The sequence below is a fragment of the Ylistrum balloti genome, unplaced genomic scaffold, assembly GCF_031769215.1.
Source record: "Ylistrum balloti isolate Yb309-2 unplaced genomic scaffold, AGI_CSIRO_Ybal_v1 Utg370078, whole genome shotgun sequence".
Classification (NCBI taxonomy): Eukaryota; Metazoa; Mollusca; class Bivalvia; order Pectinida; family Pectinidae; genus Ylistrum; species Ylistrum balloti.
This window is the reverse complement of record NW_026782116.1, coordinates 449293-475275: the sequence shown is the minus strand read 5'-3', so window position 1 is coordinate 475275 and position 25983 is coordinate 449293. Positions and strand designations below refer to the sequence as shown.

The window sequence follows — 25983 nt, the reverse complement described above, 5'->3', positions numbered from 1 at the left end:
AACAACCCCCCTCCCCCTTTCCCCCCTTTGGAGGAGTGGATACTAGGATGACAAACAACCCCCTCCCCATTGGAAGAGTGGATACTAGGATGACAAACAACCCCCTCCCCATTGGAAGAGTGGATACTAGGATGATTACCCGATTGCCATTGGGAATACCAAGTGAATACCAAGATGATAAATTACCCACTGCCAGATCCCAACTGATAAATACTCTACTCACTTGGAGAGTGGATAACAGGATGATAACAAATTAACCACTGCCAGATCCCAACAGATAAATAAACTATTCACTTGGAGAGTGGATAACAGGATGATAACTACCCACTGCCAGATCCCAACAGATAAATAAACTACTCACTTGGAGAGTGGATAACAGGATGATAAATTACCCACTGTCAGATCCCAACTGATAAATAAACTACTCACTTGGAGAGTGGATAACAGGATGATAACAAATTACCCACTGCCAGATCCCAACAGATAAATAAACTACTCACTTGGAGAGTGGATAACAGGATGATAACAAATTACCCACTGCCAGATCCCAACAGATAAATAAACTACTCACTTGGAGAGTGGATAACAGGATGATAACAAATTACCCACTGCCAGATCCCAACTGATAAATAAACTACTCACTTGGAGAGTGGATAACAGGATGATAACAAATTACCCACTGCCAGATCCCAACAGATAAATAAACTACTCACTTGGAGAGTGGATAACAGGATGATAACAAATTACCCACTGTCCAGATCCCAACTGATAAATAAACTACTCACTTGGAGAGTGGATGATAACAAATTACCCACTGCCAGATCACTCACTTGGAGAGTGGATAACAGGATGATAAAATTACCCACTGCCAGATCCCAACAGATAAATAAACTACTCACTTGGAGAGTGGATAACAGGATGATAACAAATTACCCACTGCCAGATCCCAACAGATAAATAAACTACTCACTTGGAGAGTGGATAACAGGATGATAACAAAGAGTTACCCACTGTCAGATCCCAACTGATAAATAAACTACTCACTTGGAGAGTGGATAACAGGATGATAACAAATTACCCACTGCCAGATCCCAACAGATAAATAAACTATTCACTTGGAGAGTGGATAACAGGATGATAACAAATTACCCACTGTCAGATCCCAACTGATAAATAAACTACTCACTTGGAGAGTGGATAACAGGATGATAACAAATTACCCACTGCCAGATCCCAACAGATAAATAAACTACTCACTTGGAGAGTGGATAACAGGATGATAACAAATTACCCACTGCCAGATCCCAACAGATAAATAAACTACTCACTTGGAGAGTGGATAACAGGATGATAACAAATTACCCACTGTCAGATCCCAACAGATAAATAAACTACTCACTTGGAGAGTGGATAACAGGATGATAAATTACCCACTGTCAGATCCCAACTGATAAATAAACTATTCACTTGGAGAGTGGATAACAGGATGATAACAAATTACCCACTGCCAGAGATAAATAAACTACTCACTTGGAGAGTGGATAACAGGATGATAACAAATTACCCACTGCCAGATCCCAACAGATAAATAAACTACTCACTTGGAGAGTGGATAACAGGATGATAACAAATTACCCACTGCCAGATCCCAACTGATAAATAAACTACTCACTTGGAGAGTGGATAACAGGATGATAAATTACCCACTGTCAGATCCCAACTGATAAATAAACTATTCACTTGGAGAGTGGATAACAGGATGATAACAAATTACCCACTGCCAGATCCCAACAGATAAATAAACTACTCACTTGGAGAGTGGATAACAGGATGATAACAAATTACCCACTGCCAGATCCCAACAGATAAATAAACTACTCACTTGGAGAGTGGATAACAGGATGATAAATTACCCACTGCCAGATCCCAACAGATAAATAAACTACTCACTTGGAGAGTGGATAACAGGATGATAAATTACCCACTGTCAGATCCCAACTGATAAATAAACTATTCACTTGGAGAGTGGATAACAGGATGATAACAAATTACCCACTGTCAGATCCCAACAGATAAATAAACTATTCACTTGGAGAGTGGATAACAGGATGATAACAAATTACCCACTGTCAGATCCCAACAGATAAATAAACTATTCACTTGGAGAGTGGATAACAGGATGATAAATTACCCACTGTCAGATCCCAACTGATAAATAAACTATTCACTTGGAGAGTGGATAACAGGATGATAAATTACCCACTGTCAGATCCCAACTGATAAATAAACTACTCACTTGGAGAGTGGATAACAGGATGATAAATTACCCACTGTCAGATCCCAACTGATAAATAAACTACTCACTTGGAGAGTGGATAACAGGATGATAACAAATTACCCACTGCCAGATCCCAACAGATAAATAAACTACTCACTTGGAGAGTGGATAACAGGATGATAACAAATTACCCACTGCCAGATCCCAACTGATAAATAAACTACTCACTTGGAGAGTGGATAACAGGATGATAACAAATTACCCACTGCCAGATCCCAACAGATAAATAAACTACTCACTTGGAGAGTGGATAACAGGATGATAAATTACCCACTGTCAGATCCCAACTGATAAATAAACTACTCACTTGGAGAGTGGATAACAGGATGATAACAAATTACCCACTGCCAGATCCCAACAGATAAATAAACTACTCACTTGGAGAGTGGATAACAGGATGATAACAAATTACCCACTGCCAGATCCCAACAGATAAATAAACTACTCACTTGGAGAGTGGATAACAGGATGATAACAAATTACCCACTGCCAGATCCCAACAGATAAATAAACTACTCACTTGGAGAGTGGATAACAGGATGATAACAAATTACCCACTGCCAGATCCCAACAGATAAATAAACTACTCACTTGGAGAGTGGATAACAGGATGATAACAAAAACATTAAGACATTATACACTTTCTGATATAGTTAGTAATGAGTCATGCCTAATGAAATCTCTAATCCTCCTAAAATGTCAGCCATCACCATTCTACTTCCACCATTCCAAAATCAACTAGTTTACCTCGTTAAACCTAGAATTGGTTTTCTCATATCTTAAACTGTCTGGCTGTATAACAAACAAATTTTATTATCAGATTCAGGAATATTTAGTAATTGTTACCAATCTGATCAAAATGTATATGCTGATATATATAGGTAAATAAAGACTGTGATGCAATATATAACTATATACCTTCGTTTCACAACAGAATTTACAAGAACTTGGGTGATTAATACCATTGGAGTGTAAGTTAACACTTGGCAATGCCATCTAGCTTACAGATACATTTAGCTACTTAAAGAATAATGAAGGGGCAATAACTCTTCTTTGTTTAGTATTTTGGAACATTTTTTGTTAAAAGAATTGTAAGGAAAACGAAACCTCCTAAGCCATGAATCATTTCTGTTTGTAAATATTGATATCAAATGTAAGAAACAAATTATATCAAAGCAAAATGTTTATTGTGTTGTAGATTTAAGAATTTAATGTGGTACAAATTTAATCATCAAGAAAAAAAATATGCTTGAAATTTGTATGATACAAAATTTAACTATTCATTCTGAAAGCTAAAATAGTGACTTAATAAGAAAAATTATTCTAGTGTAGATTATTGTATTGATTAAAGTTAATGATGATGAGTGACTATGTGATCTAACTGATATAAATTTGTGTTACAGATAAATGAAACATTTGTGACTAAACAGTATAACTTATTACCCGAATAGATGGCTGAAATCAACAACATAGTGTAAACATTATAAAAATGTATTTAGCGTAGTAATAAGTCAGCCAACAAAACTGTAACTATGTGATGTCTGCCCTTCTGTGTGTTTTGTAACACAAGACATAAAAAGAATCTTAATCAAATCTTGTGATTTTTACCAGATAGAATTTAGATGTCAGGCTCATTATTTCTTTCTTGCACTCAATCTATTATTGTTATGTTAGAGTGTATTTATATTTGTGGCTAATTAAGGTTAAGTTGAAACATCTTATCTCACTGGATCAATATCTTATCTCACTGGATCTTATCTTACTGGATCATTATCTTATCTCACTGGATCTTATCTTACTGGATCATTATCTTATCTCACTGGATCTTATCTTACTGGATCAATATCTTATCTCACTGTATCATTCTCTTATCTCACTGGATCAATTATCTTATCTGGTCTTATCATTCTCTTATCTCACTGGATCAATATCTTATCTTATCTCACTGGATCAATATCTTATCTCACTGGATCAATATCTTATCTCACTGGATCATCTCATCTTATCTCACTGGATCATTATCTTATCTGGATCATTATCTTATCTCACTGAATTCTTATCTTACTGGATCATTATCTTATCTTACTGGATCATTATCTTATCTCACAGGATCAATATCTTATCTCACTGGATCAATATCTTTTCTCACTGGATCATTATCTTATCTCACTGGATCTTATCTTACTGGATCATTATCTATGTCACTGGATCAATATCTTATCTCACTGGATCAATATCTTTTCTCACTGGATCAATATCTTATCTCACTGGATCAATATCTTATCTCACTGGATCAATATCTTATCTCACTGTATCATTATCTTATCTCACTGGATCAATATCTTATCTCACTGTATCATTATCTTATCTCACTGGATCAATATCTTATCTCACTGGATCTTATCTTACTGGATCATTATCTTATCTCACTGGATCATTATCTTATCTTACTGGATCTTATCTTACTGGATCATTATCTTATCTCACTGGATCTTATCTTACTGGATCTTATCTCACTGGATCAATATCTTTTCTCACTAAATCATTATCTTATCTCACTGGATCTTATCTTACTGGATCATTATCTATGTCACTGGATCAATATCTTATCTCACTGGATCAATATCTTTTCTCACTGGATCAATATCTTATCTCACTGGATCAATATCTTTTCTCACTGGATCAATATCTTATCTCACTGGATCAATATCTTATCTCACTGGATCAATATCTTTTCTCACTGGATCAATATCTTATCTCACTGGATCAATATCTTATCTCACTGGATCTCTTACTGGATCAATATCTTATCTCACTGGATATTATCTTACTGGATCATTATCTTATCTCACTGGATCATCTTATCTCACTGGATCTTATCTTATCTGGATCATCATTCTTATCTCACTGGATCTCTTACTGGATCATTATCTTATCTCACTGGATCAATATCTTATCTTACTGGATCAATATCTTATCTCACTGGATCAATATCTTATCTCACTGGATCATTATCTTATCTCACTGGATCTTATCTTACTGGATCATTATCTTATCTCACTGGATCATTATCTTATCTCACTGGATCAATATCTTATCTCACTGGATCAATATATTATCTTACTGGATCTTATCTTACTGGATCATTATCTTATCTCACTGGATCAATATCTTATCTCACTGGATCAATATCTTATCTCACTGGATCATTATCTTATCTCACTGGATCATTATCTTATCTCACTGGATCAATATCTTATCTCACTGGATCAATATCTTATCTTACTGGATCTTATCTTACTGGATCATTCTCTTATCTTACTGGATCAATATCTTATCTCACTGGATCTTATCTTACTGGATCATTATCTTATCTCACTGGATCAATATCTTATCTCACTGGATCATTATCTTATCTCACTGGATCTCTTATCTGGATCATTATCTTACTCAATATCTTATCTGGATCTTATCTTACTTACTCACTGGATCATATCTTATCTCACTGGATCACTGGATCAATATCTTATCTCACTGGATCTTACTGGATCTCTTATCTTACTGGATCATTATCTTATCTCACTGGATCATTATCTTATCTATCACTGGATCAATATCTTATCTCACTGGATCAATATATTATCTTACTGGATCTTATCTTACTGGATCATTATCTTATCTCACTGGATCTATCTTATCTGGATCTTATCTTACTGGATCATTATCTTATCTCACTGGATCAATATCTTATCTCACTGGATCATTATCTTATCTCACTGGATCATTATCTTATCTCACTGGATCAATATCTTATCTCACTGGATCAATATCTTATCTTACTGGATCTTATCTCACTGGATCAATATCTTATCTTACTGGATCTTATCTTACTGGATGATTATCTTATCTCACTGGATCAATATCTTATCTCACTGGATCAATATCTTATCTTACTGGATCTTATCTTACTGGATCATTATCTTATCTCACTGGATCAATATCTTATCTCACTGGATCAATATCTTATCTCACTGGATCAATATCTTATCTCACTGGATCTTATCTTTCTGGATCATTATTTTATCTTACTGGATCAATATCTTATCTCACTGGATCATTATCTTATCTTACTGGATCAATATCTTATCTCACTGGATCTTATCTTACTGGATCATTATCTTATCTCAATGGATCAATATCTTATCTCACGGGATCAATATCTTATCTCACTAGATCAATATCTTATAGGTGATCTATATTCTAAATATGATGTTGATGCTCCATCTTCAATGCCATTTAAATATCCCTTGTTTTCATATCAAATGTTCAAAATATCACATTGATCTAAAAATTAATCAATAATTTAGTGAGTGCAAGAAAAAATAAATAAAAAAGGAAAGAAAGTCAATGTCTTTTCACACATTAAAATAATACAGAGGGTAAGATATATATATATAATTGCCCACATTACATAAAAGTCCCAGTTATCTTCTACTTCAGAATTCAGCTATCCCAGTTTTGAACAACGGTGAATGGATGTGCATAAAGGACTTCACTATTTCCAGTTGCTCAAAGCTCAAATACTTATACCAGGATGTTATTACATGATTGGCATTACAAAATTTTGAAACATGTTCAAATTCATTTGTTAAAAGTTAGCTTAAAAATAAATAAACACAATCATGGCAAAATAAATCAGATTATTTATCCCTGAGGTATATTTTTACAGGTATAAAGAACATGTACTTACAGATCTGGCCTGCATGTAACGTTCATACTCATAATGACGAGGGATCATATCTTCTGTCATGTCTTTTACAAGAACTTTCTTTGTGGCATTCATTTGGCTTATAGAGGATCTACGAATGGAAAATGAATAAAGATTTAGCTTAATGCAAATCTTCATGCTTAAGTAATAAACTTAGAGAATAAATGCTACATACTACATCCAAACAAACATTTCTGATTAAAATATCTAAGTATAGTATTACTTGTCAATCATTTCTTCTTTTCTTTCTCTTTGTCCAGACGTTGAAGGAGAGTATACTTACTGTTGATCATTTGATTTTTCACTGCGTGGGGTTCTGCTATTGGCCTTGGGGACCCAGACGTAGTACTGTTTGGCTATAAATGTATCGTCCCAAGTACTGTTAAGATCCTCAAGGTCAAACACCTCCTGAACTTCAACATACTTGAGGTTGCGACGATTGAACTGGTCTTGCTGCCGCTGCTGTTTAGAGCGAGGATCCAGATTGTTGATCACAGGAGTGCTGGCAGGGGCTGTCAATCGCAGACCCGTACTACAATAGGGGAGACAACTCGAGTGAGTCATAAACAAAACACAGTGTGAACTTCATCTTCTCATTCTATTTTGTATCTGTGTTCAGTAGTATTTTGAACAGCACAGAAAGTTTTAAATATTTGTTTTTCTTAATATTTCAAATGAAATGATTGAATATGTTTTCCAAAAAAGTAATCTACAGATAATTAACTTTGTGAAATTCTTTTAACATTTTAAATTTTAGACAAAATTGTTTCCTTTGAAATTATCATTTTCCTCTTTGATTGCTATCTTTCACTTTTTGCTACGATTTAGCTATATATTAATGTAATACTATATCTCTGATATCATAACATTTATTTTGGTTAAAATTCTACCTTATAGTCATGTATTAATGATGCTATATAGGGAAGAAAATGAACAGACTCAAATAAATCCCAATCCATAAATTTATTAATAATGTAAAAATCAAATTCATGATGTCAATAATACCTGTCACCAGAGTGCTTCATCAGTACCTATACACTTTTCATCGTGAAAATAAAAACAAATCTACCTTCAAAACCATGATAAATCCTTTCTTTTTTACACCACTTACCTGAATGTCACTTTCTTTTTTCTTGATTTGAAAAGATTAAAATATATTATAATTTTTTTTTAACTTTTTCTCACAGTTTTACCAACTTACTAGCCTTACTAGTACATCATGTACATTGCAGGACTACAGTAGCTTACAATGGACTAGCATGTATTAGCTTGAGACAGGGAAAAAAAGCTTATTGCCTTGGCTTATACATATATTTAACTATAGTATGTTACTTAATACAAAAATGTATATTAAGTAAGTATGTGCAAGTCAGTGTTAAATTAGGTCCAAATTGAGGGAGTAATTGTCAGGACAAATAAGTCTCCACGGAAGGATATAAATGAAAACTGTAAAATTCCACAACACACACACATGTTCACACACATGATCCCTCTGAACTCCTTTTCTAGCAAACTTTGTTGCAGAGGGAAACAATATCAAACAAGTAACACTACGACAGCAACAATTTTAATACACTACAGTACAATTACAATAGTCAAAAGCAACACCATCAAATCAAACCAAACAAAGCAAAACATTGAGCAGGGTTCTCCGTAACATATAGTCCAACAAATATGTAACTGATTTACAAATACTTCTCTTTTTCTAGCTATACACATAATTATGTAGCATATACATACATCAGTCAACAATGAACAGGTTACTACATGTGAATACACTGGTTTTTGGTAACATGGAAGACAACCTTATTTCAATTTCCTTAAATAAAAAGTTAAAAATATTTTCAAGTTAATCAAATTAAATCATAATGAATATTTTGAAAGTCAAACACAGTACATATATTTGCATTATATTTTTAGTATTTTTCAAAGACAAACTTGGTTTCATCAAGTTTTCATTAAGGCATGGATTGTTTAATATAAAACGAATTATGCAGCTTATAAGTACAACAGCTGTCTAAAAATACTTCCTTGTCTTTTCTGCATTACAATAAGAAAAGTGACGGAGAACCCTGAACATGAAAGTGTCACACTAATGATCCAATCCTCACCTCTGATAGAGTCTAAGGGGGAGATAATCAAACAAAAAGCATGCAATTACTGTATCTAACTTTAAGTTTTTGTGTCCATAATGTAAAACTTATTTGTAAATGAAATGGGAGAAAAAATCTGTACAAAATGTTGTACAAAACAGATGTTTCAAAGGAAAAATTGAAAAAAAAAAAAAAAAAAACAAAACAAAAAAAACAAAAACAACAGAACCGTGTTGGTAGAGGTTGTAGTGAGGAATATAAAATAATGAGTATTTCAAGAAGGTTTGACTGTAGTCTTGCAACAGAAGTACATATATGTACAAGGTATGTACACGAAATATATTGTTATGCCATGATATGCTTTAAACAGATAGAAGTGCATTGTGTTAGATTATAATGATTGTTGGTATTTGTATTTTATTTTTATGGGTTTATCATGCAAGATGAAATAACATGCATGTTCAGTTATACATCCATAAAACCACCCACAACAAAATCAAATGCAAAAACATTATACCACATGCATTTCTAAATTACCAGTAGCTCAAAATCATGCAAGTAACAGATACCAGAATAGGAGGGGATTTACAGGTGTATCCACACAAATGTTTTCAAGAGATTCACATACATATCTTATTTATCTTTTATGTTTCTTTCAAACTTTTCTAATTACCAAAACAAAATGTATATATGAATAAGAAATGTAAGAGACTGATCTTGCTTTACATGCAGGAATAATTTGTTAAGTTTGATCCAACGAAGATTACTATACCTGGTCTTGGTCATCTGTGACGGTAGGTTTGGTACCGACGTAGCTCTCATATTGTTAGGCTGGTTGGTATGATACATGGGATAGTGATCCCTTGAATCTTCTCCATAGTCAGCCAGCATGTTACACACCTTAACTGTTGGCAAATCTGGGGACAGTAAACTTGGATGTAATTATTCAGTGGAAAATAAAACATATCTCAAGTGTTAAAGGTGTGTTCACAGTTTATAAAGTGACCAGCAAAATCTGATTCATTTTAACTAACTATTACAAATAAAATTTTGAGATTTAATGAAAAAATCATGAACATCAACTTTTATAAAATAGAGGGTTTCAGGGGGAGGAGGGAAACCCATGGTAAGTAAGAAAGATTACCAAGTCCTTTAACCCTACATTTATTGAATGTACAGTTTTTAAATGTATCTCAACATATTAGTTTGCGCACCTGTTTCAATTTCCTCCCGTGGTGGAAGTTTCTCCAACTTGCGAGGGATATTTTTGATACGTCGATTTGTCGACTGCCAACAAGCTGGGTGCTGACAAAGAGGACCACATGCAGTTTCATCTTCATGGTAAATCTTCTGTGATCCCCGTGAATTGTACTTCATCATCTTGCTTCCTTTATGTTTACCATTTATCTACAAGTCAACAAGAAGAATATTGCTATTGTTCAAACAAAAAATCTAAGTAGACTTATTCATTAAAGTATATTCAAGTGGATATTCTCATTGAAATAGACAGTTTGTCATGAGTTCTTTATTCTAGAAAGTACATTTGTTATAGCTAAAACAAGCCATCCTATATTTCAGCATATCATTTGCTCCCTAAAAAGCTTTTTTAAAATATTGAAGGCTGTATTGTAAGCATAATAATAAGTCTTTAAGTTTCCTTATTGAAAATATTTTATAAAGATTTCCGAAATGAGCTTCCCAAATATCGGGAGAGTTCAGTAGAGGTACATGCATCGTTTTATCTGAGAATTATCAAATATCTTAGGATGCCATGCCATGTACCCTTGATAGTATTATAAATCATGGTCTGAGGTTTTGTGTACAACTAAAAGCTAAAAATAAACAACATACATGTAAACAGACATGTAAACAAATGAAACATGTGTCATTATTGCAACTGTACCAACCGCATAATAATACATTCTTATAAAGAACTAATTTCATCATGGTGATAAATCCGAATTTGTCTTCAAGTTCTGAACAGTTCGGTAACAATTTACATGAATGTATGATAATATGGCTTACAATCTGATAATTCAGCGTTGAAGTTAAACTTTTACATTAATATGTATATTGTTATCAAAACTGTGAACAGAAAAAATCTCACATAGTACTAAATCCAATGAATTGTCCATTTTTGTGATTTTTTGAACGCACAAGGCTTTTTACAAGCCGAACTTCACTACATTATCTTAATCTCATTGATCATAGCCGCCATTTTGAAACAACTTCTTGGCAACTTGACCGTCTCGGGGTGAATATAATAAAACTATATTCCAGAATTACAAATATATCTAATTCTCAGCTCGATAGAGTATTCGTTAACTTGTATATGTATCTTGCTTAAAATTTATGGTGCTTCATTTTTTTCAAAATATACTTTGTAGTATAATTCAGTGCGGAAAACCCGGAAGTGATTGGCCTGTCGGAAATTGATTTTTAGTGACTGGTTAATGGATGCAAAACGGTGAGCGCTTCAAGATGAAAAAGTTCGCAGCAGACGCAGGCACACTATTTAACAGAGCAGTACAGGTATTGAAATAATAATTTCTTTGTCGTTCCGTGAATATATACGAATATTATATGATCAAAATGCAGTGAAACATGTTCACGCCCCCTCAGTCTGTCAGTCTGAGTCAGGCTCTCATGAAACACTTTCCCTTCATCAAGACCGCCGTGCACGTACGGATATATCGGTGCATAGGCCAGTATGCTATGATTCATCAACCTTTTACCTGTGTGAAAACCAATCGAGATATTTCACAGATATCGATTAAACAACTATTCTGAGTTGTCATAATTCTGAAAAGCAGAAAATTTAAAAGTAACTAAATGAGATTTTACAAATACAAATTTTGCTCAGTAGCCGGTACTGATTTGCGACAGTTTACGGTCAGTTTACTCCTATTAATTTGCTTCCTAGTTGGCATGTTTACTTTACAAAAGAAGACCAACAAGAAGTCCAAAATTGACAGAAAAAGCCTTGTGACTTCACTTGTAAAGGAAACTTAGTGGCACCAGTTGCTTAAATTTTACTTCATTTCAGTAGACACTATGAATGAACTTACATCAGTATCTATAATATTAAATTACAGGGTCAAACTTTCAAAATCATTTCATTAGTGACCATCAACAGCAGATTAAGGTTCAATTTACACATGTTCTAATTTTGAAACATGAAATAGCCATTCTAAAAGAAAAAAAAATCAAATTCTTCATCAAATTCTGGACTTTTATTATAGAACAACTGCTACTGCCAACATTAAACCATAGTTTATGGAATCTGTGCTTCTTGGTCAAAGTACATTAAATAGAAAAAACCAAATGCTTTGTATAAAAAAAAAATATTGACAAATATGCCCACTCCCCATTGCTATTATTCATGAAGTATATCATTAAAATGCATCAATTTATTTCTGTTTGAATGCTAACAGGATGCAACATAACCAGAATGTTGCGTCAGTCCAGTTGTCAAGCATACATATAATTTATATCATTGACTTCAGCTGTAACTGCAGTCTCAAAAAGAGAGTATATATGGAAAAGAAGATCATATATCACAATAATTTCTCTGTTTGAAGATTATTGAAAAAGTGTCACATATTTTTGTTGTAACACTTAGAAGTTGGACCTATACATAGCCAAAAGAAGGCAGCAAATTCAGATTTAAGTGACTTTTAAAGGTTGATTATTTTATGCACCCCTAAGGATCTACTGTATTCATCAGGCAATATGTCCATGTCTGGTTAAAAAAACACCAATATCTATTCATGTTGATTTAGAACCACCAACAAAAAATGCTGTAATATTCTGTTATAATCTTCAGATTATGGATCAGATGTAAATACCTTGTCCCCTTTTCTGATACTGCAGTTGCACAAAAATGGCAGTTGTTGGATATACTGCAATGAACACTATATCAGTTAAGAAATAATCATTACTGTTTTATCTTAATTTCTTTTGTACGTATTTGCTAACATCATTGTGAAGTAGTGAAAAAAAATCAATGATATTGCATGTACATCATCAAGATTCCTAACATTAGTGAACTTTTCGTGTAATGTTGTATCAGGCAAAGAATATCTGTGTACAAGTAAGTAAATGTGTTTTGTCCCTGGATTAAGGTTTATCTCATTATTTTAGCCTCTTTTTGGGACAAATATTGATTTGGATGCTTATACCTACCCATGACAGCACTATGAATAGACAATGGTGAAGTTTCCTTTACCACAAAGTAGTTTTAGCCAAAAATAACTAAGTTTTCTTACTATCATTTGGGAAAGGTGTGCAAACCTCCATTTCTCAAAGCAGAGGGCAGGTGTTTTATAATTTGATGATTATGATAAAAAGTGTTGCTTATTGTACTAGGATATAGTATAGTTCCAGACTTGTGGACTCATAATTGACTTGGTTTATATATGTGTATGATTATAACCATAAAACTGAATGTTATATTACTCAATAATTGTAAATTTTTGAAAAATCAAGTTTAGCTTTCTTGGAGTTGGACATGATCCTCCTTTTGCTGGTAGATAATATATATATTTAGATGTACCAAACTTAATACAATTGTCTTAAAAACCTATGTGTACAAATTGTATAATGTAGAACTGCTTCAGATAAAATGTAACACATGTTATTGAATTGATGACAACATGTTGTATTGATTTTTCCATATGAAGAATAAATGAAAAGCCTTCTCAATAGTCATGGATGAACACTACAGGTATTTGTACATGCCAGTAGTATAGAAACAATACATTGACAATGTCAATATGTAAATGCTAATGGCAGACAAACTAGGTAGTCTATGCTGGTATGCTGGTACTGTACATATGTATTATCAGAAGATAATGACCTGCTGGGCTGTTTTATTAAGTAATTTAAGAATTAATTTACTGATAACTTTGTCAAACAATTTCTCAGATTCTTTGATGTTAGAGCTTCCAGTTTTCTGTATGTACTGTGTAACAATTCCTAACAACACTCCTTAATTTGTTTGAAACTGTACACTTCACCTTGATCATTAGACAAACCAATCATAACCTCCAAAGCCACATCAGATGTTAATATATTCATTGCTTTGATTAAAGTAAGATACAGAAAACTAACTAAATATTTTTGAATTTGAAACATGATTTGATAAATTTCTTTTCATTCAAAATGCCAATAAGATATATTGAGTATTTCTGGTATTTATTTCTTTGTGGGGTTGAGATGTATGATCATTAATCAATACTATATTTTGGACCCAATAATCCTATTGACTTCTTTCAGTACATTTCTGTACATGTCTAGATCTTAAAATCTTATGATTATACAAACTACTTTAAAATCTCTTGACAACAAATTGTTATCTATGTAGGACCTTTACTTCCTGTATCTCTATTGACATTTCCTTCAGATATTGTTTCTCACCTTTCCTTCTCATATCTCTTCTGACCATTCCTTCCCATATCACCTCTGACCTTTCCTTCCCATATCACCTCTGACCTTTCCTTCCCATATCACCTCTGACCTTTCCTTCCCATATCACCTCTGACCTTTCCTTCCCATATCACCTCTGATCTTTCCTTCCTGCATCCCCTCACCATTCCTTCAATTATCTTACCTGACCTTTCCTTCTTGTATCTCCAAGATCTTTCTTTGAAGTGACTCCCCTGACCTTTTCTTCCTGTATCTCCCTTAATCTTTCCTTCCCATGTCTCTCCTGGCCTTCTTCTTGGTATTTTTGTGTCTCCCCAACCTTTGTTCCTTGTGTCTCCCCAACCTTTGGTCCTTGTATCTCCCCAACCTTTCTTCCTTGTGTCTCCCTGACCTTTCCTCCTTGTGTCTCCCTGACCTTTCTTTCTTGTGTCTCCCAAACCTTTCTTCCGTGTGTCTCCCGACCTTTCTTCCTTGTGTCTCCCCAACCTTTCTTCTGTGTGTCTCCCTGACCTTTCTTCCTTGTGTCTCCTGACCTTTCTTCCTTGTGTCTTCCTGACCTTTCCTCCTTGTATCTTCTCAACCTTTCTTCCTTGTGTCTCCCCAACCTTTCTTCCTTGTGTCCCTGATCTTTCCTCTTTGTATCTCCCGAACTTTCTTCCTTGTGTCTCCCTGACCTTTCCTCCTTGTATCTCCTCAACCTTTCTTCCCTGTATCTTCCTTGACCTTTCCTTCCCATATTTCCCCTGGCCTTCTTCTTTGTATCTCCCCAACCTTTCTTCCTAGTGTCTCCCTGACCTTTCTTCCTTGTATCACCCGACCTTTCCTCCTTGTATCTCCCTGATCTTTCCTCCTTTTATCTCCCAACCTTTCCTCCTTGTATCTCCCGACCTTTCCTCCTTGTATCTCGCGACCTTTCCTCCTTGTATCTCCCGACCTTTCTTCCTTGTGTCTCCCTGACCTCTCTTCCTAGTGCCTCCCCAACCTTTCTTCCTAGTGTCTCCCTGACCTTTCTTCCTTGTATCTCCCTGACCTTTCCTCCTTGTATCTCCTCAAACATTTCCTTCTTGTATCTCCCTTGACATTTTGTTTCAGTTTTCCTAACTTCAATAACTCGTATGACCTCTCCATGTTACTAGTTTACCAATCTGATTTCTGATATACCTGTTACATGTATACTTCCTTTCACATTCTAATTACTGATTCTTTAATTATAGTTTACAGAAGAAAAATTGGGATCAGCAGAAAAAACAGAATTAGATGCCCACTTTGAAAACCTTCTACAGAGAGCTGACAAAACTAAGTTATGGACAGAACGAGTATTACGCCAGACAGAAGCTGTTCTGCAGCCAAACCCGAGTAAGTACAGACAGTGTAGAGAATGAAGGATGTTCTCATTCCAAGGTTAGGATTTATATACCATTTGGCATTGTCTCCATTGTCCAAATTAATAGGTTCTATCTAAAATTTGTTTACTGTACTAAAAGCCTTTTAATGTTATCAGGTGGTTGATTGTATATAATGTAATGACCTTTCAATTCTGCCCGAAACTGACTTGAAGTTGTAAGGCGAAATTAATTGTCAAAAGTTAAGGTCAGTAAGGAAATAGTAGCACATACATGTAATGTTTTCAGTCATTATCTAGGCACAACATACATGTAATGGTTTCTGTCATTTTGTAGTGAAACATACATGTAATGGTTTCAGTCATTATTTAGGTACAACGTACATCTAATGTTTTCAGTCATTATGTAGTTAAAACTTCTGTCTAGGTACTTTCTCTTTTCCACAAAATCATTACATGCGTATATATTCATTGTTCTGTAGAGACCAGTGGACACTTGTTTTGTATACAGAATGTTGACCATTAAAATGTTCTACAAGTATAATATCTATATATCAACTATCCTTACATTCTAATTAGTTCTGTGGTAGATTTATTTGACAACTATTTCATAACCTACAAATGATCCTACCAACTTCAAATCCAGTTTCAGAAGCCAACATATACTGTATCATTGTTCTGTGATAAACACCTTCTTTTGAGACCTAAATATTGTGTTTTATTCATTGTATTAGAAATGGTTATCCCATCAAAACAATTATGGCAGTGACAGATATAATTTTTCTTACACATTGTAGTCAGCAGCCTCTGATGGTTGAGTAATTGTCCGATCGATAAACATATGTTTGACGTTGTCAATTTAAACATTTCAGATATAAGAATGGAAGATTTCTTCTACGAGAAATTGGATAAAAAGAAACGAGATAGAAACAATCACCAGGAACAATTGGGCAATGTGATGATAGATGCAGGCAATGACTACGGTCCAGGAACATCATATGGTGAGTATTTTTTATTCATCTTAGAATGGATCTTCAGACATTTTAACACTTTTCAGATTTTGAATTTAGCTTAAATTTACTATGAACCAGACTCTGTCTATATGCATTTCAGTATCGACATTTGTCAGTATCAAATGTCCATTGTCCAGTTTATTACTATCAACTAAGACCATATTATGTATCATAGCTAAGAAATCTGAATTTGATTAACCATCACGTTTAAGATGGAAGTTTTTAATGTGATAATAGATATCACAATAAATGTAAACTTAAGAATGGACACCATAAGACATGTAGGTTTGAGAATGGACACCATTAGACATATAGGTTTGAGAATTAACACCATAAGACATGTAAGTTTGAGAATGAACACCATAAGACATGTAAGTTTGAGAATTAACACCATAAGACATGTAAGTTTGAGAATTAACACCATAAGACATGTAAGTTTGAGAATGAGCACCATATGACATGTAAGTTTGATAATGGACACCATTAGACATGTAGGTTTGAGAATGAACACCATAAGACATGTAAGTTTGAGAATGGACACCATTAGACATGTAGGTTTGAGAATGAACACCATAAGACATGTAGGTTTGAGAATGGACACCATTAGACATGTAAGTTTGAGAATGGACACCATTAGACATGTAAGTTTGAGAATGAACACCATAAGACATGTGAGTTTGAGATTGGACACCATAAGACATGTAGGTTTGAGAATGAACACCATAAGACATGTAGGTTTGAGAATGGACACCATTAGACATGTAAGTTTGAGAATGAACACCATAAGACATGTAAGTTTGAGAATGAGCACCATCTGACATGTAAGTTTGATAATGGACACCATTAGACATGTAGGTTTGAGAATGAACACCATAAGACATGTAAGTTTGAGAATGGACACCATTAGACATGTAGGTTTGAGAATGAACACCATAAGACATGAAGGTTTGAGAATGGACACCATTAGACATGTAAGTTTGGGAATGCACACCATTAGACATGTAAGTTTGAGAATGAACACCATAAGACATGTGAGTTTGAGATTGGACACCATAAGACATGTAGGTTTGAGAATTAACACCATAAGACATGTAGGTTTGAGAATGGACACCATTAGACATGTAAGTTTGAGAATGAACACCATAAGACATGTACGTTTGAGAATGGACACCATAAGACGTGTAAGTTTGAGAATGAACACCATAAGACATGTAAGTTTGAGAATGGACACCTTTAGACATGTAGGTTTGAGAATGAACACCATAAGACATGTAGGTTTGAGAATGGACACCATTAGACATGTATAATTGAGAATGAACACCATAAGACATGTAAGTTAGAGAATGGACACCATAAGACATGTATATTTGAGAATGAACTCCATAAGACATGTAGGTTTGAGAATGGACACCATAAGACATGTAAGTTTGAGAATGAACACCATAAGACATGTAAGTTTGAGAATGAGCACCATCTGACATGTAAGTTTGATAATGGACACCATTAGACATGTAGGTTTGAGAATGAACACCATAAGACATGTAAGTTTGAGAATGGACACCATTAGACATGTAGGTTTGAGAATGAACACCATAAGACATGTAGGTTTGAGAATGGACACCATTAGACATGTAAGTTTGGGAATGCACACCATTAGACATGTAAGTTTGAGAATGAACACCATAAGACATGTGAGTTTGAGATTGGACACCATAAGACATGTAGGTTTGAGAATTAACACCATAAGACATGTAGGTTTGAGAATGGACACCATTAGACATGTAAGTTTGAGAATGAACACCATAAGACATGTACGTTTGAGAATGGACACCATAAGACGTGTAAGTTTGAGAATGAACACCATAAGACATGTAAGTTTGAGAATGGACACCTTTAGACATGTAGGTTTGAGAATGAACACCATAAGACATGTAGGTTTGAGAATGGACACCATTAGACATGTATAATTGAGAATGAACACCATAAGACATGTAAGTTAGAGAATGGACACCATAAGACATGTATATTTGAGAATGAACTCCATAAGACATGTAGGTTTGAGAATGGACACCATAAGACATGTAGGTTTGAGAATGAACACCATAAGACATGTAGGTTTGAGAATGGACACCATTAGACATGTAAGTTTGAGAATGGACACCACAACACTGTAAATTTGAGAATAGACACCACAGCACATGATGCAGATTTTAACAAATGAGCATGTTGATCAGTAAGTGGTCCATTGTCAATGTTACTGCATGTAAATATATAGAAAAAGGAAACTCATAGTGTCTGATAAAACTAGCAATATTAATGATGTTTGATGGTTACTTATATCCAGTCAAATATTACAAAGTCAGACTAACTGCAGGCAACATATATCATCCTGGGTACTTTTTGTTGAAACTTTGAAGTAGATTACTGCACTCAGCTTATCAGTTGTATTAATCACTCACCATGACATGTTAGAAGAGGAAGTGTGATTAAGTTGTCACTTTCAGTTAGCATGAGTGTTGACATTGAAGTCATTGTCACCATCCATTTTAGTGTTAATATTAGAGTTAATAAGTTCAGTTTTTCAAAACGTTTAAGTTCTATAGGATCTGGGAACTTCATTTTTAGAGATATCAAAGAAAGTATGGCAGGTCATTTTCTTCTGCTGCCTCCTTCTAAATCTATTTGTGGTTTTGAACAGAGATTGAAATCTGTGCAACTATGTGTACTTTCTTAAGAACGCCAACTAGAGATTTTGATGGGAAATGAAAACAGTTTAATACCACTGAGAGACATGAAAATTGTAATTATGGTTTTGATCAGAATGACTTTTCTAATGTCACTGTAATGTTTTTGAATGGATTTCAGTGCTTTATGGATTGTTATTTAAATGATCATCTTCCTGTAGAAACATTTGCAGAAATAATTCCACAGAATATTAAAGTGTGCATGCTGCAGGGTCTTTAAAGGAGATTTTAATTATCGAAAGCTGTCTTGTGATAGGGCTATTATGTCAGATGGGAAAGGTATAAAATTATGATTAAATATGGCCTGGCGATAGATAATGAAAGGAACATTAATGAGATTCTTGCTTCTAGTTCTTTTTATATTACACTATCCCAGCTAGAATATCTTAACCTGTATTTAACTGTTTGAGCAGTGAGACTTTCTACCCTGCCTTTTTCTGGGTGATGGGGCTCTCTACCCTGCCTTTTTCTGGGTGATGGGGCTCTCTACCCTGCCTTTCTCTGAGTGATGGGGCTCTCTACCCTGCCTTTCTCTGAGTGATGGGGCTCTCTACCCTGCCTTTCTCTGAGTGATGGGGCTCTCTACCCTGCCTTTCTCTGAGTGATGGGGCTCTCTACCCTGCCTACCCTGCCTTTCTCTGAGTGATGGGGCTCTCTACCCTGCCTTTCTATGAGTGATGGGGCTCTCTACCCTGCCTTTCTCTATTTGAGTGATGGGACTGTCTATCCCACCTTTCTCTGTTTATCTGTTTGAGTGATGGGCTTTCTACATATTCCCTGCTTTTTCTCTGTTTTATTGGTGGGGCTGTCCTTCCTGCCATTTCACTGTTTCAATAGTGAAGTTGGAAGTGGTTGGTCTATCTACATTAGCTGCTTTCCTTGTTTCAGTGCATTTGGTGAAGCTCTCAACTTTCCTTTCTCTGTTTCAGTGGTGAGGCTCTCTACCCTGCCTTTCTCTGTTTCATTGCATGTGTTGGAACTCTCAACTTTCCTTTCTCTGTTTCAGTGGTAAGGCTCTCTACCCTGGTTTTATCTGTTTCAGTGGTAAGGCTGTCTACCCTGGTTTTATCTGTTTCAGTGGTAAGCCTCTCTACCCTGGTTTATTTGTTTCAATGGTAAGGCTTTCTACCCTGGCTTTATCTGTTTCAGTGGTAAGGCTCTCTACCCTGGTTTATTTGTTTCAATGGTAAGGCTTTCTACCCTGGTTTTATCTGTTTCAGTGGTAAGGCTCTCTACCCTGGTTTTATCTGTTTCAGTGGTAAGGCTCTCTATCATACCTTTCTTTGTTACATTGGTGGGGCTTGCTTCCCTGCCTTTGCAGTGGTTAGGCTATCTACCCTACCATTCTCAATTTCAGCAGTTTGGCTCTCTACCTTACCATTCTCTGTTTGACAGTGGGGCTCACTACCCTGATGTTTGTTTATGATTACAAGCAGATAAAAGAATATCTTGGATTGACACATTTACATATTTTTATTGCTATTAGAACAAAAGTATGTGAGAGATCTCCCTAAAATTTCTTGTATAAATTTTCACTATTTATTCACTTGTCAATACAACAAATAAGGAAGAAAAGATAGGGAGAAAGAAGGAAAGAGAAACTAAACAATGTAAAACTGATAAAGAGCATAAGATGGTGAGTAGAGTGATAATATGAAAGTCTATTTATAAACAGGCCAATATAAACCGTGTCTAAGTCTCCATCAAGCAATGGAGGTCATTAGAGTTATATTAGTGATTAGAGCCTTATTTGGACATGAACATGTATAACAAAAAACTATTGGGCTTTTGGGACCTTATCTTGTTTGCCAGGGTGCTAAAATCCACACCATAGCCGAATGTATTAGTACAGTAATCAATGTCCTTGTATTACAACGGTTCACACGTGCCCCCGACAGCGACGGTGTATTGATCCGTCTCACAAGGTAATCAACAGAGGCAAAATTCTGATGGAGGCCCACTCCTGTGCAAGAGTATTTCATAATTGATTCTGATGAACCATTCATCTGTTAGTCAGAGTCAACAGGTGAGGTGGATGGCATATACTGTGTAATGATTACATAGTAAATTATTTCACAGAAGTAAAAAAAACACTGTCAAAAATCATAGTATCACTGTCGAATGTCATAATGTCACTGTCAAAAATCATAGTATCACTGTCAAATGTCATAATACCACTGTCAAAAATCATAGTATCACTGTCGAATGTCATAATGTCACTGTCAAAAATCATAGTATCACTGTCAAATGTCATAATATCACTGTCAAAAATCATAGTATCACTGTCAAATGTCATAATGTCACTGTCAAAAATCATGATATTGATGTCAAAAATCATATCACTGTCAATATCATAATATCATTGTCCACTATCATAGGAGGAACACTGTCAAATGTTATAAGAACACTGTCAAATATTAAGATATCACTGTCAAAAATCATAATATCATTGTCAAACATCATCAGAACTTTGTCAAGTATTATAAGAACACTGTCTAATATCAAAATATCACTGTTAAATATCACTCATAGCATTCGAAGATAACATTGGATAGTTACAATGACTCTGTAACAGTTATTGCTAAAGGCAAGAACATTAACACAGCTGACAACATGAGTTATCAAAAGAACAGTCAAAATTCAGAGCTTTCCAGGCTGAAAAGAAATTACAGCCAGCCAATCCTTTGTCCTATGAAAATATCAGCTTATTCTTTTCCCTTGGAGAGAGGAGAAAAAGCATGAATTGAGTTAGTTATGTTTCTCCTGAGGAAAATTAAGTTGAGTGGAAAGATTTTGTCATTTTTTATTTTTCTACACAAATATTAAGCTTTCATTTGGATGGTTGGGTAGAGTTTGGGCTGGCTTGCTGCTTTTTACATTAGCGAAACTCTCAGCATGGGTTTGGAGGGGATGGGCAGGTGGAATTGTCTTACAGATTCATTGGTGATGTTAAATTTGATCAAAATGATTGTCCTAAATCCTGGCACTGGAAATATCTGTAGTATAAATGTCAAAATGTTTATATAACAGCCTGTTATTTCTAACCTACCACCCTCCTGGTTTTGAGCTGCAAATGAACAGACCTTGATATATCTTTAAATTCAAAACACAGACAAGTGTTAAAGTATATATACCAAACAATAAACCATAGAAAAAAATGATTTTGTGTCTGAGCCAGATCAGATTTTAACAAATTAAGCCCAAGCATTTGTTGGAATTTTCCCAAATTCTTAATTCTCTCAGGGAACTGGAAGTGACAATTAATGGAATAAGTCAGCCTAGCCAGGAATTGTTTGTACAGAAGGTAGATCATGACCTTGATCCCTTTGATTATACAGTTTACAAGACCTACATACTATATATTTAGACTATACCAAAGACAGACTGCACTAACCAGGCCTTCCCAAGGACAGACCGTACTAACTAGGCTCTATAGACCATATAAACCAGGGACACACCCTTCCGCATGTTTTTGCCAAATTTGTTATGCATCGGTGAATTCACACACGTGTTGATGATATTCTATTTAATTAATCATATTTAAAATGGAATAGAAAATCTTCACTAGAATATGTGTTGTATTTTTTGTAAGTGGGCCTACATTGTTTACATGGCACTATCCAAACATTGTTTAAAATTGAAGAAACTATGTGAGTAGTTTGAGGCTCCCACGGGATACGCCAAACTGATGAAATATTGAATAATTTTCAGAGTCGTAGGTGCGTTGAAAAATGATTTGCTTGTCTGTAACTGAGCGAGATCGGGGTATCTCAGACTTGGGCTAAGATCTTGTAACATCCTAATCTTGGCTAACGCCTAGGTTGGGATTATGTTACAGGATCTTAGCCCTGGACTGAGATACCCCAGATCTCGCTCAGTTACAGGTAACAGTTTTGATTAAATTATATGGCTTGGGAATACTAACAAGGCTTCAGCAGAGACAGACCATTTACACCAGGGTTTACTTAGGACAGACCATATGTTTTTACTCTGAATCTAACAGGGCAAGGGAGTGCTAAACAGGCTTTACTATATGGCAAGGAAGTGCTAACTAGGCTTTAACAGGTACAGGCCAATCAAACCAGGCTTTATCAAGGACAGACCATACATTTTAACCAAGTATTTATCAGGGCAAGGGAATACTGAACAGGATTAACTAGGATGAAGAAATGCTAACCAGACTTTACCAAAGACAGACCATACATTTTTACCAAGTATTTATCAGGGCAAGGGAATACTGAACAGGATTAGCCAGGATGAAGAAATGCTAACCAGACTTTACCAAAGACAGACCATACATTTTTACCCAGTATTTATCAGGGCAAGGGAATACTGAACGGGATTAGCTAGGATGAAGAAATGCTAACCAGGCTTTACCAGGGACAGACTATATTTTTTTACCCAGGATTTAACAGGGCAAGAGAATACTAACCAGGCATTGCCAGGGTGATGATTTGTTTACCAGGCTATACCAGGGTAAGGAATTGTTTACCAGGCTACACCAGGGTGAGGAATTGTTATCTGACCATTGATTACAGTGTAGTGGTCAATCACTCTGTGAAATGCCACAGTAAAGAGATCTGCCTGATTTCTATAGTCATGATGATAGTGGTATTTTGATGAGGAACTCTTGGTGGGGATTAGACTTAACACTGCTAGATGGACTTTAGTGATTATACTGCCACCTATAGGACTGAATAGCAAGGACATTAACATCTATGTAATCATTCCTCTACCAATAGCTCTTAGCCAGAATCATTTAAGTTGTTGATAGACAAATATTAAAAAGATATATTGGAAGCATATGAATCCTCTGGTCATCTGATTAACTTATCAATGCATTTAGAATTAAACATGCTGTCAGTATATGTGTGAGCGTGATGCACCCACAGTCTCTATCAATCATTGTATAATGTAAGTAAACCTGTTACTGTCGCCTTCCTAATACAATGAGGAAGGGTGTTTCATGGTGTTTAACGTTAATGCTGGTGACTTTGATATACAAGTCAGTCTACTTTCCTCACCAGAACACCTACCGATACAATTAAATCCTTTCTATCATAGTAATCCATTCCTACAGTATGTACTTCCAAGCTGCTAAACTGGAGACATTTTATGAAATCTAAATGACTTGGTTGGTTGGTTATAAGTTTTCTGTCCTTTTTCACTGAGGAAATCGGTGTTTAGTAGCTATAAAGGGCAACCTGTCTCCTTGTGCCTCTAAGGTCAGAACATAGACCCTCTCGATATTTCTGTACATTGCCACAGCTAGGCCAAGTCTCTGGATCAGACTGGTGTGCGTTCCAAATCATGAGGTCTTAAAAGCAGTTATCATTTGTCTGACTGACTGACACATGCAGGAAAGTGTGTATATGACCCCAAATAGCTCCGCAGTATTGACACTGGTCACATGACCCTAACTGTGCTATCAGGTGAAACTGTAATTTGATTTTTTTTGTTAATTTCTGAGGAAGTGTTAACTTCTTAGATAGGTTTCTACTGAATACTATATACCAGGTATACAGAAAAAAAGCACAGACCTGCTGAAATCTCATTAGTACCACAGTAGAATGTTAAACTACAGATATCTAACCATGCCTGTGGTGATTTTTTGTCATCAGCAAGATCTGTGAGGATCCATCTTTAATCAAAGTCTTCAAGGATCTGAGTCAACTTGAGCACTCTAGCAGCACTATATGTTGTAATGGTTCAGCTGGACTTCTGTTAATAGGAGCTTTGGACAATAGTTTCTATGATAAATATCTTATATCAAAAAAATCCCAAAACAGATTTTTTGTCATTATTCAGCTCCTTATGAGAGTTAGGGACATAACTACTTACAGAACCAAGTTAAGGACAATAGCACCAAAAGAAGAATAGGGACAACGGTTTCTACAGAGACAAGGATTACAGCTCCTAAAGAGAGTAAGGGACTGCAAAATGCAGATAGTGAGATCAGTAATTTTTTTTCGGAGAAAATTGTATTAATTGTAAGGAAACATTTCATTTCCTGAGATTTTAATGTAATCCTTACTTTGAGAACAGCCGATTACAATGTGATTGATTTAAACTACTCACCCAAAGGCAGATTGGGGAAAGCTATACCTTCAAACCATCTCATATTTTCTTAGTAAATATAAAAATATTTTCACTAGCTCCGACCGGAGATCTGCTAGACTTGCACTGTTGATGATCAGAATTTTATACCCCTGAGGGAACTGGTACTTTATTGAGACCTGTGTCATCTTTATTATTGTG

At 35.1% G+C, this 25983-nt stretch overlaps 2 protein-coding genes across 3 annotated transcripts in view; one reads left to right on the top strand and one right to left on the bottom strand.

Annotated features, from left to right (window-relative positions):
* LOC132549824 (apoptotic chromatin condensation inducer in the nucleus-like) overlaps positions 1-10579 on the bottom strand; it is a 39438-nt gene extending 28859 nt beyond the window's left edge. The window contains exons 1-4 of the mRNA XM_060213797.1: positions 10414-10579; positions 9972-10116; positions 7390-7638; positions 7089-7197 (exon numbers count right to left, since the gene is read on the bottom strand). Of these exons, the coding sequence (XP_060069780.1) occupies positions 7089-7197; positions 7390-7638; positions 9972-10116; positions 10414-10579 (669 nt within the window). The remainder of the gene's footprint in view (positions 1-7088; positions 7198-7389; positions 7639-9971; positions 10117-10413) is intronic.
* Positions 10580-11631: 1052 nt separating this feature from the next.
* The window catches only part of LOC132549848 (endophilin-B1-like), a 46324-nt gene continuing 31972 nt past the window's right edge, over positions 11632-25983 (top strand). For both annotated transcript variants that reach the window (XM_060213823.1, XM_060213822.1), the window contains exons 1-3: positions 11632-11731; positions 15841-15982; positions 16841-16969. In XM_060213823.1, the coding sequence (XP_060069806.1) occupies positions 11657-11731; positions 15841-15982; positions 16841-16969 (346 nt within the window). In that variant the 5' untranslated portion in view covers positions 11632-11656. The remainder of the gene's footprint in view (positions 11732-15840; positions 15983-16840; positions 16970-25983) is intronic.